The sequence below is a fragment of the Pleurodeles waltl genome, chromosome 10, assembly GCF_031143425.1.
Source record: "Pleurodeles waltl isolate 20211129_DDA chromosome 10, aPleWal1.hap1.20221129, whole genome shotgun sequence".
In the NCBI taxonomy this organism is placed as follows: domain Eukaryota; kingdom Metazoa; phylum Chordata; class Amphibia; order Caudata; family Salamandridae; genus Pleurodeles; species Pleurodeles waltl.
The window spans coordinates 1,008,272,743-1,008,288,956 of NC_090449.1; the positions used below are offsets into that span (position 1 = coordinate 1,008,272,743).

The 16,214-nt window shown below is 46.1% G+C and overlaps 1 protein-coding gene across 1 annotated transcript in view; it reads left to right on the forward strand.

The window, feature by feature from the left end:
* Window positions 1-16,214, forward strand: part of ACAD11 (acyl-CoA dehydrogenase family member 11) — a 269,487-nt gene that overhangs the window by 151,604 nt on the left and 101,669 nt on the right. Inside the window, exons 11-12 of the mRNA XM_069211890.1 lie at window positions 1,017-1,155; window positions 6,695-6,802. Coding sequence (XP_069067991.1) covers window positions 1,017-1,155; window positions 6,695-6,802 — 247 coding nt within the window. The remainder of the gene's footprint in view (window positions 1-1,016; window positions 1,156-6,694; window positions 6,803-16,214) is intronic.

Sequence of the window (16,214 nt, forward strand, 5' to 3'; positions counted from 1 at the left end):
TCAAGCATCCATGAATCTCAAGATAATGAGGTTTATGGTCTGAAAAATCAATACTGTATGTGACAGTCATATCAAAGCAGAACAGATGGCAAGTGTCAACACAGCCACTCAGAAAGGAAGTAGCCCAATCCTTCCAACAGGACTGGCCCACATCAACACTAATATTTGGCTCTCACGCTCTTTTTCAAAGTATGTTTTCTCTATTGTTTTCCGCCCTTCATTTTACTGCTAGTCAGCAGTTCACATCCTTAGTTACTATCACCCTCAGAGATTGTATTTATGGAAAGTGCCTAATTTCTTATGTTCAGCCTATATTTATTATCCTGCTGTTGTCATTGGTGAATGAGCACCTTGGGTTGATTCTTCTGCAGCTGGTTTAACACCTCTGTAGGCTACCTAGATTCTGGAGGGCCAGACCCGTGAAAGATTTTCATGGTAACCACTGACTACGTAAATAAGTTTTAATGATTTATTTGTAAATATATCTCCTGTGGATTTCCTGGAAATCTGTCAAAGATCAGACCCATCTAAGCCTATGTAAGACAGATTTAATCTATACTTCTTAGGCTCTCATTAGGAGTTGGCTGTTGGGGGCTACTTGTCCAACCAATCAAAACACTGGGCTAGATTTTACTAAAAATCTGGCTGTAAAAATCACTTAAGGATTGGGCTGTGGATGCGGGCACCACCTGACCACCTTCTGCAGCAAGCGAGGAGCATGGACTGCGCCCACCTGCCAGACCACAGCCTGACCTGCTTCTGGACATCTCTCAACTCTTCATTTACCCCTCCCCTCTTCCCTCCCCCCTGCCCGGCCTCGGCTCCCTCCTAAATGTATGGTACAGGCAGGGTGTTACTGCAGGGTGCCGTTCATTAAGTGTGCATAGTTTTAATCTGGGCATTACCACTTAGCTTATATTGTGGCCTTAATGTCCATGCCACCACTGTCTGCACCTACATCGTGGGAGCTTTCTGTCACTCTGTTAGATCACTTTTTTTTCTTCTTTTGTGAATAGGAAATGGCTAAGGCCGAAGGTCTCTGGAACCTCTTCTTGCCCTCTGTGAGTGGTCTCAGCCAGCTTGACTACGCCTTTATTGCAGAGGAGCTGGGAAAATGTTTCTTTGCTTCAGATGTTTTTAACTGCCAACCACCAGGTAAGTATCTAAGACAATTACAATTACATTTACATTCATTTCCAACCATTTACGACCTCTGTTTGTCATTGTCTGTATCTGAATGAGAATATTGCATAGATTTACACCCTCCATCACATAATTAAGGAAACCTAATAATGCTTATATTGAAAATATGCTATTGTGTTGTCATTTGAACATTACCATGGGTGAAGTGTAATACAAGTTTGTTTTAATAACATTTATTTCTAAACATCAGCCTGACATAAAAATGTCACTGTGAGAGCCAAAGAGATGTGTCAGTCCGTCTAAGTGAAAGGTACGCCTTACTTTACACTATATAAAGCAAAAATATTTGTCTTTTGTTAAGAGAACTGATTGTTTAGACACCAATGACTTAATCAAATTGTTTTTCTTGAGATTGACAATTCTTTGCCCATTAGAGAGAAATGTGGTGCTGATGCCCTCATTGTGATACTTTGGAATGAAGAGAATTGAGAAATATGTTTTGTTTTTTTAGCCCTTGTGTGGACCAAAACATGCAGTTAAAAGGCTATCTACAGCTCCACTTCCATACTATAAAGTGGTAAAATAAGTTTTTAACCAGAAAAAAAGTATACATTGTCAACTTTTCATCCTGGGGGAAGCACATACATGGTCACAGTAACTATGGGATTGCAGTTTTCATTTATGCACAAGCTTCAGCCCAAAGTATTAACAATTATTCAGAAATACTAGTTTCAGTTAGTAGCTCCATAATAGATTGATATAGAATGGAATGGATCGCCTCATACCTCTCAGGAAGAACTTGGAGAATCCATCTCCCTCTGTTCACCTCGGAACCCAAGAAGATCATGTGCGGCGTCCCCCAAGGATCGTCCAACAGCCCCACCCTCTTCAATATGTACATGAACACCCCACCCCCCTCCAGCCAACCTCATCAGAACACACGGACTGAACATCATCTCCTATTCTGATGACACCCAGCTCATCCTCTCATTGTCAGAAAACCCCTCCACCACCAGAGCCAGCTTCCACAGATGTATGATGAAGGTGGCCGACTGGATAAAGACAACTGTCGCAAACTCAACATGGGCAAGACGGAAGTCCTCATCTTTGGGAGCAATGCCTCACCGTGGAATGAAGCATGGTGGCCTGTGGAACTCGGCTGTTCTCCCGCCCTGACAGATCACACCCGTAACCTCAGCATCATTTGGACAGTAAGCTACCCATGAAGAAGCAGGTAAATGCACTCTCATCCGCCTGCTCTCACAACCTGAGCATGCTCTGCAAGATCTTCAGGTGGCTCCCAGTCAACACCAGAAGGACCATCATGCAGGCCCTCATTACCAGCAGACTGGACTACGTGAACACACTCTATGTAGGAATCACTGCATACCTCCTGAAGAGACAAAAGTCAATACAAAACCCGCAGCCCAACTTGTCCTCGTCCACCCCAGATGAACCCACATCACCCCACCTCAAAAAGCTTCACTAGCTCGAATCCAGAAGAGATGCCAGTTCAAGATGCTGTCCCATGCATACAAAGCCCTGCATAACGAAGGATCAGCATACATCAACAAATGCATGACTTTCCACCAGACAGCTGCGATGTGCCACCCTCTTCCTCGCAGACACCCTTGGGATCCGCCTTAGCAACAGCGGAAGATGCTCCTTCTTACACCTTGTGGCCAAAGTTTGAAACGGCCTACCCCTGCACCTCAGGTCTGCTCCACCACTCCAGCAATCAGGAAAGAACTCAAGAGCTGGCTGCTCGAATGAACAGTCCACCTCGAAGCAGCTAGCAAACTCCAGCACCTTGAGAACCTCACAGGTGATTGCCACGCTGTACAAATCCTTGATGAATTGATTGATTTCTATTATAGATCTCCAACTTCAACTTGACCATCAAATTTGCAAAGCTCAAACTACACATAAGACTTAAACATGTTCTACATGTATCATATCAGATCACTAGTCAGAGCTTGGCTGTGAAGAGATCGGAATGGTGTATTAATCAAACCATTCACAACTGCACCCAGTAATGTTGCCTGCTTGGCAGTTCATGAGATCAGACAATTTAACTACAGTAAAAAAATCATAGTCCTTAGGGGAGAAACCATGTTTTGTCTAGGAAGTCAAAAATAGGGTGGTGGGAATAGTTTCAAACCATCAACTTGGAATTTTTCTGCTGGAGACAAATAGGTCTGTGGTTGTACTCAGGGAGCTTCCTGGTGTGGTGTGTAGGGACAATGAGTACTGAGCCTGCTATCCAATGTCTGCTTGAAGTGTGGGACAACTACATTATATTGTAGTGTAAACTTTTATTGTGAAGTTAATTACAACCACTACAGTATAATGCAGTTTCAGTACCCAATGTACAGTTTAAAGTGTAGCATTCTACAATCAAAAGCATCATTTCATAAAAACTACCCCAAAACTACGTTCTACATTGATTCTTAATTGTTATTTCAAAATCTGCATGTAGGAACTAGACTTTATTCTCAGAATCCATAAACCATGTTGATCAAAGTAATTGCACTTGTATGTACAGAAGGACTAACTAACCTTGATGTACACAAGCCAAATTACATTACCTTTCTGTTGAATCTCTGGTCTTAATGGTAGTTTGCAGTGCATATGAGTTCAATATTGCATCCCCCTTGTGAAGCAAAAGCCAATTGCACATCAACATGATGTTTGTATTATGTTCTGTAGAAGCAAAGGTGAACAAATCTCAAAAATGTAAACCAGAGACCTCTATGTATCGTCCCTGCAGAGCCACGTAACCTACAACAAAAGTTAGCATCCGTGCATTGTTTCCGGGCCCTCTGAAGTCATTAATTGGTAATACCAAGAATCTGTAGCATGAGTGTTTCATTCAAAATGTTTTTCAACTTTCGCTCTTCAATTTTCTCTTCTTCCATGTCTAAGCTTCAACTTTTTTCACCATATGTATATTGTAATAGTTAGCTAGGATTTATATTCCTTTCCCGTAGTCACACATCTCTAGCCAGTTCAACTGTAGTGAGTCCACCTCTACTCTTCGCGATTTAGACAAATGAAGAACAGCCTTTGGTCATCAAGGAGACTTTTAGCAGATAAAGGTTCGAAGCAAATGTAGGCTTCCCGGATAATTTTTTAATCTAAGAACCTGCTTAGGGAATTATATAAAGATTTCCTGCACTGTAAATCAATTTGGCCGCTGGTAGCCACAATACCATACAAAATCAGAGACAGAGGTTTGTCTTTTAAGACTTTCACAGTTGGACCTACAGTTCGGACCTCTCCCTTATTAATGTAGTTGTAATAAGGCAAACACCATACTAGCCACTGTGTTTAATGATTTAGAGTGAGGAAGCAGACAAAAGAAAGAGACCTTTCCTTCACCATTCTTTCGCTATTCCTGCTACATTCTTTATATAAGATGGAGGAATTTCCACCATGGGGAGAGTGAAGACCTGTTATAAAAGAGGCACAGTTCATGCTGACAACTGAGTGTTTTAGTTTTTTTAAACATGCTATTAAGTCCCTTGCCTATGAGAATAATTGTACAGTTATCTGCCACTTGTCAATTCCTGATGATATGTTTATTCATTTATTTTATTTACTTGAGGAGTTTTATATAGCGCCAACATGACTCCTAACAAGTGCTTTAAATGGGAAGGTATTGTCCAGTACTGAGTACCTGCACTTTAATTCGGAAGTGAGAGTGCCTGCACTTCTCAGCACTGCTGCAATACATTCAACGGGAGAGTACCAGCACTTCTCAAGAGCAAAAAGGTACCCAGAAGAGTGAGGACCTGCACTTCGACATTTCCATTTAAAGCACTGCCCATAAGGGTATCAGAGCTCTGTACAAACAGCATACAAGTCATACACATACAGTAAGAAAGCAATCAGGAATAAGCAAGAATCAAACCAAATGTACTGTGACAAAAACGGTTATGCAGATTCACGCTCCGGCGGTGCCTCCATTAATATAAGTCAGTTGAGCACTTCACAGAAATTACTGAAGCAATTTGTTCATCAGAAGCATTTTCACGTCTTTTTTGAAGGAGGTAGTCGAGGGGTTTGACCCGATTACAGGTGGTAGAGTATTCCATATTCTTGGGGCTTGGCCGGAGAAAGAGCGGTTGTAAGTTTTCTTTTTGTTAAGCTTCTGCGGTTTCACTAGTAGTGAATTATCGCTTTTCAAGGAGTGACTACCTCCAGACAATTCCAGTTTATTGGCCAGGTAGACTGGAATGTTTTGGTGGAGCGCCTCGTGTGTCATGCAGACCATCTTCAGCTGGATCCTTACTCCAAACGGGAGCCAATTTAGAAGTCTTAAGTCAGGTGTGATGTGATCGTATTTTCTGGATCCCGTGATGAGCCTAGCCGTTGAGTTCAGCGCGGCCCTTAGCGGCGCCAGCCTTGCTTTTGGTAAACCTGCAAGAGTAGCACTCCTGTAGTCTAATCTGGAGATGACTAGGGATTGAACTGCCAACTGAAAGTCATCCCAGGGCAAGAAACATTTGATTTCCCTTAAAATATTTAGTTGGTAGTTGGCTCGCCTGGTGGTTGCACTTATATGATCTTGCATATTCAGGTACTTGTCTAGCGTTACACCAAGTGATTCAGTAGGGTCAATGATGTGTGGGGCGCAATTGAGAGCTGTAAGTTGTTTGAGCCATTCTTCTGCGGGGGCAGAGTGATTGTGGAGGACGATCAGGAGGAATTCAGTTTTGAGTATGTTGAGCGTAAGGTGGTTGTGGGTTAACCATTGTTGGGTTTTCATCAGGGAGTAGTTGAGAGTATTGACGTCCTCGGGTCATGACATTCTCCGGTATAATTGTGTATCATCTGTGTTCAAGTGGTAATGAATATTTGAACATTGTAGAATTTCAGTGAGAGGTTCCATGAACAACTTGAATAGCATGAGTGAGAACTAGGAACCTTCGGGTACTCCAATCGAGACCCGAGTAGTGCCAGAGAGGGTTTGATTGACTTTGATTCTTTGAACTCTGTTATGTAGGAATGAGGCAAAGACAGGCCTGGAGTGTTGTGGGTGCCTGGGGGCAGGTAGTTCCAAAGGCACTGCCTGCAAATCACCTGTCACATTTGGTCTTGCTTCTGTGGTAGGTCTGACAGTGGTTGTTTCCTATCACCGGAGAGCTCGGGATGGTCTGTATTTTCCTGGCGGTATTTGCAGATGACTTTACCTTTGCAATTGTTGATGAGTCAAAGGTCCTTGAACACAATTCTTTTTTGTACTTGGAATATTATTCAATTACCAGATAACCAGTATAGTATCATTGAAGGTACAAGTTACATCAAAAAGCCTGACAGCACTTCTTAGGTTGATAGTCTGTAAATCCTCCACTTCTGTCTATTTCAGAATGACCACATAGGTCCTAGTTATCACTCCACTTTGCTTGTGAGACCCTTTGATCCTTCACCTCAGAACCCCATAACATTTTTCTCTCTGCATAGTCTTAAACATGATTTGATATCTGACTGTTTTGATGTAACATTTCAATACTGTGCTGAGATATAATGAGCCCATTATTTATTACAGATTCTGGCAACATGGAGGTACTCCACTTGTATGGGAGTGAAGAACAGAAAAGGCAGTGGTTGGAACCACTCCTTGAGGGAAAAATCCAGTCTTGTTTCTGCATGACAGGTAATGTGAGACACTGTAACGCAACACTGTCTGTTTTTAGATAAAATAGATTCCTATTGCCTAGTCTGATGCATAATTATACTAACATTGAATGCCTGAAAAATGACACAAGAGGCCTGATTTAAAATTTGGATGGGCTCTGAATCTGCCAGTTCCACAGCGACTTCTCCATTACTGCCCCTTCTAAATTAGAGACAGTCTGTGCCCTGGTCATATGCTATTTTACTGTGTGTCTGAGCAGTGTGCAGAAGCTTCTTCTATTGCTGTGATAAGCATATATATAAAGCATGTGTCATGAGAGGCCACCAGCCCCTGACTTGCAATAGCTTTCCGCAGGTATTAACCACCTGCCCAGCATAGGTGGTAAATATATGTTAAATTCTATGAAATCAGCAATGACTAGCTGTAAAGCACGTAGTTGTCCAGCAGGTTATCCCTCATCCCTGGCAGTTCAACTTATGATCCCTTTAAACTTGCGGGGAGATAACATGCAGAACTGTTAATTTCAGTACTGGTATCTCACCGTACAATTCAAGGAGAATTTGTGAAAATAGTCTTAGTGAGTCTTTGCCTAGAGGAAATGGTACACAAACTGGGGATCACAAGTCTCTGATTACTTAGGAATCCAGATAGACAGAAGTGGTGAACATGAGAAGTTCCCAGGAGATGAGTCCAAAGCTGAGAGAGTACACAGGGTATAAAGTTACTTGTACTGTTCTTTTCCCCTTTTATATGTGCTGGCGGCGCACATAGACGGGCATGAAAAGATGAATGCTTATGACACAGCCTTGGCAGGCAAGCGGGAGAGGGAGGGTAGATTCCAGAATATTTTATGCATGTAGATGTGAGTAGTGCAAGGCTAGCTACAAAGTAACAGACTCCTGTACAGTATTAGGGGCGATACAATGCTGGGAAGGTTGGGTAAGGGAAGGGTGGGCCCTGAAAGATGCAATACATGGATTTAATGGAGTTAAAAGAGGGAAGGGAATAAGGAATGGGAAAAACAACAAAGGCACAGAAGTAGGAAAATCAGGTAGGGTAGATGAGCATCAGTGGAGAGGGGGCATTGAGGGACAGGTGAAGTTGAAAGGGTATCCCGTAATGCAGCATAAAAAGGAGAAGGAAAGCAAATCTTCCTGGTGAACTGCAGCGGAGGTGGACGGCGGATGCCGGGTTGCCAACAGGGAGGATTGTCTGGATTAAGGAGCAGTGTAGAAGCATGGGGAGGGTGAATGAGTTGTAATAGGCAGTAGCATGCGGAAGTAGAGAACTGTGGTCGTGTGATGGTTAAAAAGATAAGGTTAGATGTTAAGTTAAGTAACTGAGAGTTTAAACAGAAGAGAGGTGTTGCTTGAAGAGTAGGGACCTGAGCAGTTTTCTGAATGGAGGATTGATGATCTCTGGCTAAATTCTACTGAAATCAAGTTCTGCACTCTCTAAACATTACAAGGCAAGGCCCGGCATCTGGTATTCTCTTTCCTGCAATTCCTGATCTCCAGTTTGGGAATGCTGCTGCTGCTCCAGGCGTCTTGATCTTGGATAGTAGCTATGGTGGAATACCATTGTTGACTGCCTTGTATTTGAAGCAACAGTTCTTGAAGACTATGCAGGTGGGGAGGAAAACCCAGTGCATTCGGGTTATCTCATTAAACACACCTTGATGGGGTAAGGCACCCCATGAAGAACTCACTTCAGATGCTGCATATGGGTCTGAAGGATGCTGCCCAGTAGAGTGTTGCTTCTGCCAAGGTGAGACAGCCACTCTGTAGTGTTCCTGAAGGAATAGCTTCATCAGTTTGAAGCCAAGCCGATTCAGTGGCTGATTTAGACTTCAGAGTACAGTAATTGCTCTGTTATGGCAATCCCTGGACGGAGTAACCGTGCTCTAAATTTAGGGATGTTCGCCACCCCAGGGGTCAGCCCTTACATTGGCTAGAACTAGTCACAGTGGTTACTGTCAATGCATGTAAGGTGTGGTGTGCGGCTCCATCAACATAATGATGCCATAATATACACTATCAATATCTCTTTTCATTTTCAGAAACAAAATCCCAAAGTTGGATTTTCTTTTTGAAAATAAAAAGCAATGACCCCCTCAAACCCGAGCCTCCAGCCACCTCACCATGGGAGTTTTCTCCCTTGGCGTGGGAGTCATTAAAATGTTTTTTCTTTCACTTACTGCCACGTTTTGGATGGCATAACTGTCCATTCATCTTTCCTCTCTTAATAGGGTATGCAGACAAGTGGCCAAACGTAGGATGGCCCTTACTCTGTTGGACCATCAGAGGAGTATGTCAGTCTCCATCATTGATATACTTAAGCTCTGCCTGACTCTAAATGAAGTGGCCAGAACTTCAGTTTGGTGGAGAGGGTACTCCTTTGCCGTTTGTTCGGAGTACTCTCTACAGCAAACTCAAATCAGGCGCTTAGTCCTGTGCATGTAGCTGTCCAGATTTATCTCACTGAGTGATTCTTTCCTGGACCTGATAGTAGTTGGTGTCAGTTGTGATAACAACAAACTCATGAGAAGTCAGGTTCAGTTGAAGATAAGCCTTGGGAAGCTCAAAATTCTGTTTTCAGCACCTTTTACTCCCTCCACCACATAAATCTTCCAAACTGAGTGTAGGAAAGTCTTGGCATGGTTACCCCCATTCTCTGCCTGTTGTCAGTATGTTGACTGTGTTCACTGGTATACTGCTAACCAGGACCCCAGTGATTATGCCCTCTCCCTGTAAATTTGGTTGCTTGAACAACACACACCCCACATTTGGCATACTGGTACCCCCTTGTAAGTCTCTAGTATATGATACCCAGGTACCCAGGACATTGGGGTACCAGGGGATTCCCCATGGGCTGCAGCATGTATATATGCATCCATAGAGAGCCCATGTAAAATGTGACTGCAGGCCTGCCTTGGCAGCCTGCATGAAAAGGCGCATGCACTTTTTCACCACAGGTCACTGCAAGTCACCCCTATGGTAGACCCTCCTAGCCCAGAGAGCAGGGTGCAAGTACCTGTGTGTGAGGGCACCCCTGCACTAGCAGAGGTCCCTCCTAGAACTCCTGTTCCATTTTCCTAAACTTTGTGAGTGCAAGGACACCATTTAATGCATGTACTGGACATAGGTCACTACCTATGTCCAGCTACATAATGGTAACTCCGAACCTGGGCATGTATGGTATCAAACATATCTGAATCATAACGCAATACTGTTGCCAGTATTGGAAGTATGATTCCATGCACTCCTTAGAGGACCCCCAGCATTGCTCCTACCAGCCTTCTGGGGTTTTCCAGGCAGGCAAAGCTTCTGCCACCCCTCAGACAGGTTTCTGCCCTCCTGCTGCTTGATCAGCTCTAGCCCAGGATGGCAGAACACAGGATTTCCTTTGAGAGATGGGATTAACACCCTCTTCCTTTCGAAATAGGTGTTCAATGGCTTGGGAGGGGTAGCCTCCCCAAGCCACTGGTATGCTTTGAAAGTGACATTTGGTGCCCTCCGTGCATAAATCAGTCTACACCGGTTCAGAGACCCCCAGTCCCTGTTCTGGCGCAAAACTGGACAATGGAAAGGGGACTGACCACTCCCCTGTCCATCATCACCCAGGGGCAGTGCCCAAAGCTCCTCCAGAGGGTCCCTTGATTCTGCCTTCACGAATCCAAGATGGGCAGAGGCCTCTGGGAGCATCTGAGTGGTCATGTCAAGCAGGTGATGTCAGGGCCCCCTCATGTTAGGTGGTCTCCTGGGTAGGAGACCAAGCCCCCTTTCAGGGCTATTTAGAGTCTTCCTCTGTGATGGGTCCTTAATTCAGCTTGCAGGATTCCAGCAGGACTCCTCTGCAACCTCTACTTCGACTTCTAGCAACTGGAACTGGTACTGCACCCTCCAGGTACTGACAATCTTCATCCATGACGAAGACTCTTCTTGCAACATTGTTTCCACGGCTCCTTCTAGCTTCTGCAACATTTCCCTGGCTGTGCATCCTCTGAGGGCAGGAAGTCTTCAGTCTGCATGAGAAGGAAGAAGAAATCTCCCTTGGAGTAAAGGAGTCACTCCCCTGTATCCGCAGGCACCAACAGCAATGACAACCATATGCGTTGATCTCCTCCTATCCTGAGCTGCGTGGATCCTGCATCACGAGTGGTGGTCCAGAGTAGCCCTCTTGGTCCTCTCTGCCAGTTGTCCAACTTTGGTGGAGGTAAGCCCTTGCTTTCCCACGCAGGACAGTACCCCCATGAACTGTGTCTCTTGCAGCTACCAAGGCTTGTTGGCATCTCCTCCAAGGGATCTTCAGGCTCCAGGTAGCCCCAGCCCCCAGCATTCCTTCTTGCGATGCACAGCCCTCTACGTGCTTCTCCTGTGGCATGTGACCCTTCTCCAGTTGTGCTGCGTGGGCTCCTCTGCAACTCCTGGCTCCTCTTCCAGTGGGTCTCCTGTGGGGGCTACCTTTTCTTCTGTGGACTCTCTGCCTTGCAGAGGGTCCTCCCAGGACTCCCTCCCATTGGTTGAGTCCTCCTGGACCTTGCTGTTCCCCGGCAGCTCCACTTTTGCTTCACCGCGACTTCTGCCTTCGCCAATGCTTGTTGGTGGCCTTTCCAAGCCACTGACCGACTGCAATCTTCCATCCAGTGTCGGATGTCGACTGCTTCCTCCGGTAACTCTTTGCATTGCATTGCATTGCTGATCGTCTTCGTCCTACCGACGACCAACTCCTGCAACCACAGACTGGTGAGTAGTGGCTCCTGCCACCACCAGACACTCCTGCAACTTCTGGAACTGGTCTCCTTTTTCCACAGGTCTTCCTCTTCAGGAATCCACTGCTGGTTTCTCGCAGTCTTGTCTGGGTGTTGCATTATCTTCTTTTTCGCCTTTTTGGGTAGTTTGGGGAAAATCCAGTAACTTACTCCTTTCCTCATGGTCCGTGGGGGACACTGTGGTACTTACGTTTGGGGTTCCCTAGTTCCTCCAGCTCCTCTCTACACGGTCCACTTACCTAGGTGGGGGTCCTGCATTCGCATCCCATTTTTTTAGGATATGGTTTGGGCTCTCCCTTGGGTCACTATTGTCTATTGCAATTACACTGTTTTCTACTGCTTTTTATGCCTATTTCTGATTAATAGTGTACGTATCTAGTGTGTTACTTACCTCCTATTGGAGGGCTGCTATTCTAGTACTTTTTGGTAATTGTGTCACTAAAATAAAGTATCTTTCTTTTGGTAACACTGGGATGTTTCCTTCATGTGTGTGATTGCTGTGTGACTACAGCGGTATTGCATTAGCTTTGCATGTCTCCTAGATACGCCTTGGCTGCTCATCCACAGCTACCTCTAGAAAGCCTGGCTTCTAGACACTGCCTACACTACACTAATAGGTGATACCTGGACCTGGTATAAGTTGCAAGTACCTTAGGTACCAACCACACACCAGACCAGATTCCTACCCTGAATACTTGTAAGAAACCATGTCTATGATGTTTGCTGCAGCCTCATACATTATGCATATAGCTCTTAAACAAGCGCTCAATGTATAATTCATGCATTTGTAGAAGGAATAAAATCATGAAAGTATCTATGAATTGTGACATTTATTTTTACTCTACTTAGAGCTTCATAATGTGGTCACTCTGATTTGACGAATTACTGTGAAATTCTCGATTGCCCCAGGCAATTTCTTATTACTCTAGGGAAAGTACATCCAGATTTTTCACTTTTCATTTGGTTCAGCATCTGCAGTTCCTGCGTAGAAAACACTAGACCTACAATGTTCTTATAGGCAGGGACATCGTAGGGATTTCGGGGGCCTTGGGCAAAACATATTTTGGGGCCATCGGCTCGTAATAACTTTGAATCCATGACCCAATTTCAGCTCTTTCATGTCCTCTTTGGCCAGGTCACTGGCAGTGGACAGGGACACTGGTCCAAATTCTAAATGTGTTTACATGTAGTATTCAGGGTTAGTGACGTGTGTTTTCAATAGCAGCAGCGCACTAATATTACTGCGAATAATCTCTGCGACACTCTGCCATTTCTCATACTTTAGATCCTGTTTAAATCTAAATTAAACTTTTTTATGGATGTTGCATGGTGCTGAATAACAGAGATTTCTCTCCAAAATATCTGTAATGGCTCGCATTCAGCCCCCATATTACAAATGAATTAAAGGAAAACTGTATTCAAAACAGTCTGTTTCAAATTTATTGAAGGTCCCTGCAGAACAGAGATGGCTCTATCATGGGCCCCTCTGAAAGGCTGAGTCCTGGGCCACGGCCAGCTATGACCATGCCTTAACCCCTTTGCTGCCAGGCCTTTTCCCCTCCTGTGCCGAGCCTTTTTTTGGCAATTTGGGGCAGTTCGCGCTTAGGCCCTCATAACTTTTTCTCCACATAAGCTACCCATGCGTCCTTTTTTCCAACATCCTAGGGATTCTAGAGGTACCCAGACATTGTGGGTTCCCCTGAAGGAGACCAAGAAATTAGCCAAAATACAGCGAAAATTGAGTTAAAAAAAAAAAAAGAATGGGGAAAAAGGGCTCCAGAAGAAGGCTTGTGGTTTTTTCCCTGAGAATGGCATCAACAAAGTGTTTGCGGTGCTAAAATCACCATCTTCCCAGCTTTCAGGAACAGGCAGACTTGAATCACAAAACCCAATTTTTCAACACAATTTTGTCATTTTACTGGGACATACCCCATTTTGACTATTTGTTGTGCTTTCAGCCTCCTTCCAGTTAGTGACAGAAATGGATGTGAAACCAATGCTGGATACCAGAAAGCAGTTCTGAAACATAGACAAAATTCTGAATTCAGCAAGGGGTCATTTGTGTAGATCCTACAAGGGTTTCCTACAGAAAATAACAGCTGAATTAAAAAAATATTGAAATTGAGGTTAAAAAACAGCCATTTTTCTCCACGTTTTACTCTGTAACTTTTTTCTGCAATGTCATATTTTCAAAAGCAATATACCGTTATGTCTGCTGGACTCTTCTGGTTGCGGGGATATATAGGGCTTGTAGGTTCATCAAGACCTCTAGGTACCAAGAGCCAATAAAGGAGCTGCACCTTGCAACAGGTTTTTATTGTATACCGGGCACACAGCAATTAATTTGGTGAAATATAAAAAGTGAGAAATAGGTATCAAGAAAACCTTTGTATTTCCAAAATGGGCACAAATCAAATCAAATCATTAACATTTATAAAGCGCGATACTCACCCGTGCGGGTCTCAAGGCGCTAGGGGGAAGGGGATTACTGCTGCTCGAAGAGCCAGGTCTTGAGGAGTCTCCGGAATACGGAGTGGTCCTGGGTGGTCCTGAGGCTGGTGAGGAGGGTGTTCCAGGTCTTGGCCGCCAGGTAGGAGAAGGACCTCCCACCCGCCGTGGAGCGGCGGATGCGAGGGACGGCGGCGAGAGCGAGGCCGGTGGAACGGAGGAGACGGGTGGGGGCATAGAAGCTGAGGCGTCGGTTGAGGTATTCTGGTCCCTTGTCGTGGAGGGCTTTGTGTGCGTGGGTGAGAAGTCGAAAGGTGATCCTTTTGCTGACTGGGAGCCAATGCAGGTGTCTCAGGTGGGCGGAGATGTGGCTGTTGCGGGGTACGTCGAGGATGAGGCGGGTGGAGGCGTTTTGAATACGTTGCAGACGTTTTTGGAGTTTAGCGGTGGTCCCAGCATACAGGGTGTTGCCGTAATCCAGGCGGCTAGTGACGAGGGCGTGGGTCACGGTTCTTCTGGTGTCGGCGGAGATCCAGCGGAAGATCTTGCGGAGCATGCGGAGGGTGAGGAAGCAGGCGGAGGACACGGCGTTGACTTGTTTGGTCATGGTGAGAAGAGGGTCCAAGATGAAGCCGAGGTTGCGGGCGTGGGCAGAGGGGCTCGGAGCGGTGCCAAGGGCCGTGGGCCACCAGGAGTCGTCCCATGCGGTCGGGGTGTTGCCGAGGATGAGGACTTCCGTTTTGTCTGAGTTCAGTTTCAGACGGCTGAGCCTCATCCAATCTGTGACGTCCTTCATACCATCTTGTAGGTTGGTCTTTGCGCTGGCGGGGTCCTTGGTGAGGGAGAGTATAGGTTGGGTGTCGGCGTAGGAGGTGATGATGATGTTGTGCTTGCGTACGATGTCGGCGAGGGGGCTCATGTAGACGTTGAAGAGTGTCGGGCTGAGCGAGGAGCCTTGAGGGACGCCGCAGATGATCTCGGTGGGGTCTGAGCGAAAAGGTGGGAGGTAGACTCTTTGGGAGCGGTTGGACAGGAATGAGGCGATCCAGTCCAGGGCCTGGCCTTGGATCCCGGTGGAGCAGAGGCGGGTTATTAGGGTGCGGTGACAGACGGTGTCGAAGGCAGCCGAGAGGTCGAGGAGGATGAGGGCGACTGTTTCACTGTTATCCATCAGGGTTCTGATGTCGTCTGTGACTGAGATGAGGGGGGTTTCAGTGCTGTGGTTGGCTCGGAATCCGGATTGTGAGGGGTCGAGAAGGTTGTTGACTTCCAGGAAGTGGGTAAGCTGTTTGTTGACGGTCTTCTCTATTACTTTGGCAGGGAACGGGAGGAGCGAGATGGGGCGGAAGTTCTTCAGGTCGCTTGGGTCAGCCGTAGGTTTCTTTAGTAGGGCGTTGACTTCGGCGTGTTTCCATCTTTCGGGGAAGGTAGCCGATGAAAAAGAGGAGTTGATGATGGTCTGGAGGTGCGGGCGATGATGTCGTCGGCTTTATTGAAGATGAAGTGTGGGCAGGGGTCCGAAGGGGCGCCAGAGTGGATTGAGTTCATGGTGGTTTTGGTCTCTTCATTGTTGACGTGGGTCCAGGCGTTGAGGGTGATGGCTGGGGGTGTGGGTTCCGTGTTGCTCGGCTGGGTCTGGTGTCCGAAGCTGTTGTGGAGGTCGGTGATCTTGCGATGGAAGAAGGTGGCGAGGGAGTTGCACAGGTCTTGTGAGGGCGTGATGGCGTTGGCGTGGGGTTGGAGAACTCTTTAACGATGCTGAAGAGTTCTCTGCTGTTGTGGCTGTTTTTGTCCAGTCTATCAGTGAAGAAATTCCGTTTGGCTGCGCGGATCAGGTGGTGGTGTTCGCGGGTCGCGTTCTTGAGGGTGGTCATGTTGTCAGCGGTGTGGTCCTTGCGCCAGGCTTTCTCGAGGGCGCAACAGGTTTTCTCCGATTCCTTAAGGATGTCAGAGAACCAGAGAGGTTTTTTGGTGTTGGTCTGTCGTGGAGGGCGTCTGAGGGGAGCAAGGTTGTCTGCGCAGTTGGTGATCCAGTTCGTGAGGTTGAGGGCTGCGTCGTTGGGGTCGGTGGTGAAGGTAGGTTGGTTGTCTATGAGCGTGGAGAAGAGCTGTTCTTCGGGGATTTTGTTCCACTGTCGACGAGGGATGGGTTGAGTGCGGAGGTGGCGGGTCTCGCGTCGGAAGGTGAAGTGGACACAGCTGTGGTCGGTC